Below are 705 nucleotides of genomic sequence, written 5' to 3'. Positions count from 1 at the left end.
CAATTGACATGGGATAGGCAGGACCCATCCATTGGCCACAAGGAAGAGTCCACATAGGAGGGAGAATTCCATGGCATAGTCCTCTGGTGGGCGTGGCATTTTGTGACTGGGTGGGCGTGGCCAGAAGGGGGCGGAGTCACTTGACATGGGATAGGCAGGACCCATCCATTGGCCACAAGGGAGAGTCCTTGGGGCAGAGGGGATTCCGTGGCACAGTGGTAGCTGGGTGGGTGTGGCTGGAAGAGGGCGGAGTCACTGGAGAGCTGTTCCATGGCCCTCTCCCCTTGGGGCCTGGACTATCTGGGTGGGCGTGGCTTTAGCTGCAAAGGGGCGGGGCTTCAGAGAATGCTGAGCAGCCAGGTGGCTAGCAGCAGGGCAGCGGGGGCAGGGCTGGGGGGCGCGCCCCCAGGCAGGCTGTAGGAGGTGATATTGACCACCCCGAAGGTGGCGTTGGGCACGTGCCGTCCGATCCAGTCCAGGTAGGCGCCGACCCGGATGTAGACCCCAGGGCGGTTGGGGAGGGCGCAGCCCTCGCCCCAGCTGATGACGCCGGTCACAAACCACAGCCCAGCCTTCTGGCAGACCAGGGGGCCCCCCGAATCGCCCTGGGGAGAGAGAATCGGTGACACCGGCTTCAGTCCTGACCCGCAGCCCCTGCCAGCCCAGCCCTGGGCTCCCCCAGCTCTGCCAGTGCCCCTCACTCCC

The 705-nt window shown here is 65.2% G+C and overlaps 1 protein-coding gene across 1 annotated transcript in view; it reads right to left on the bottom strand.

Moving 5' to 3' along the window:
* Positions 1 to 338: 338 nt before the first annotated feature.
* Positions 339 to 705, bottom strand: part of LOC116816149 (transmembrane protease serine 9-like) — a 24,866-nt gene continuing 24,499 nt past the window's right edge. Inside the window, exon 11 of the mRNA XM_075064686.1 lies at positions 339 to 605. Coding sequence (XP_074920787.1) covers positions 339 to 605 — 267 coding nt within the window. The remainder of the gene's footprint in view (positions 606 to 705) is intronic.

Source organism: Chelonoidis abingdonii, chromosome 4 (genome assembly GCF_003597395.2).
Source record: "Chelonoidis abingdonii isolate Lonesome George chromosome 4, CheloAbing_2.0, whole genome shotgun sequence".
Taxonomy (NCBI): Eukaryota; Metazoa; Chordata; order Testudines; family Testudinidae; genus Chelonoidis; species Chelonoidis abingdonii.
This window is presented reverse-complemented; position numbering and strand designations above follow the sequence as displayed.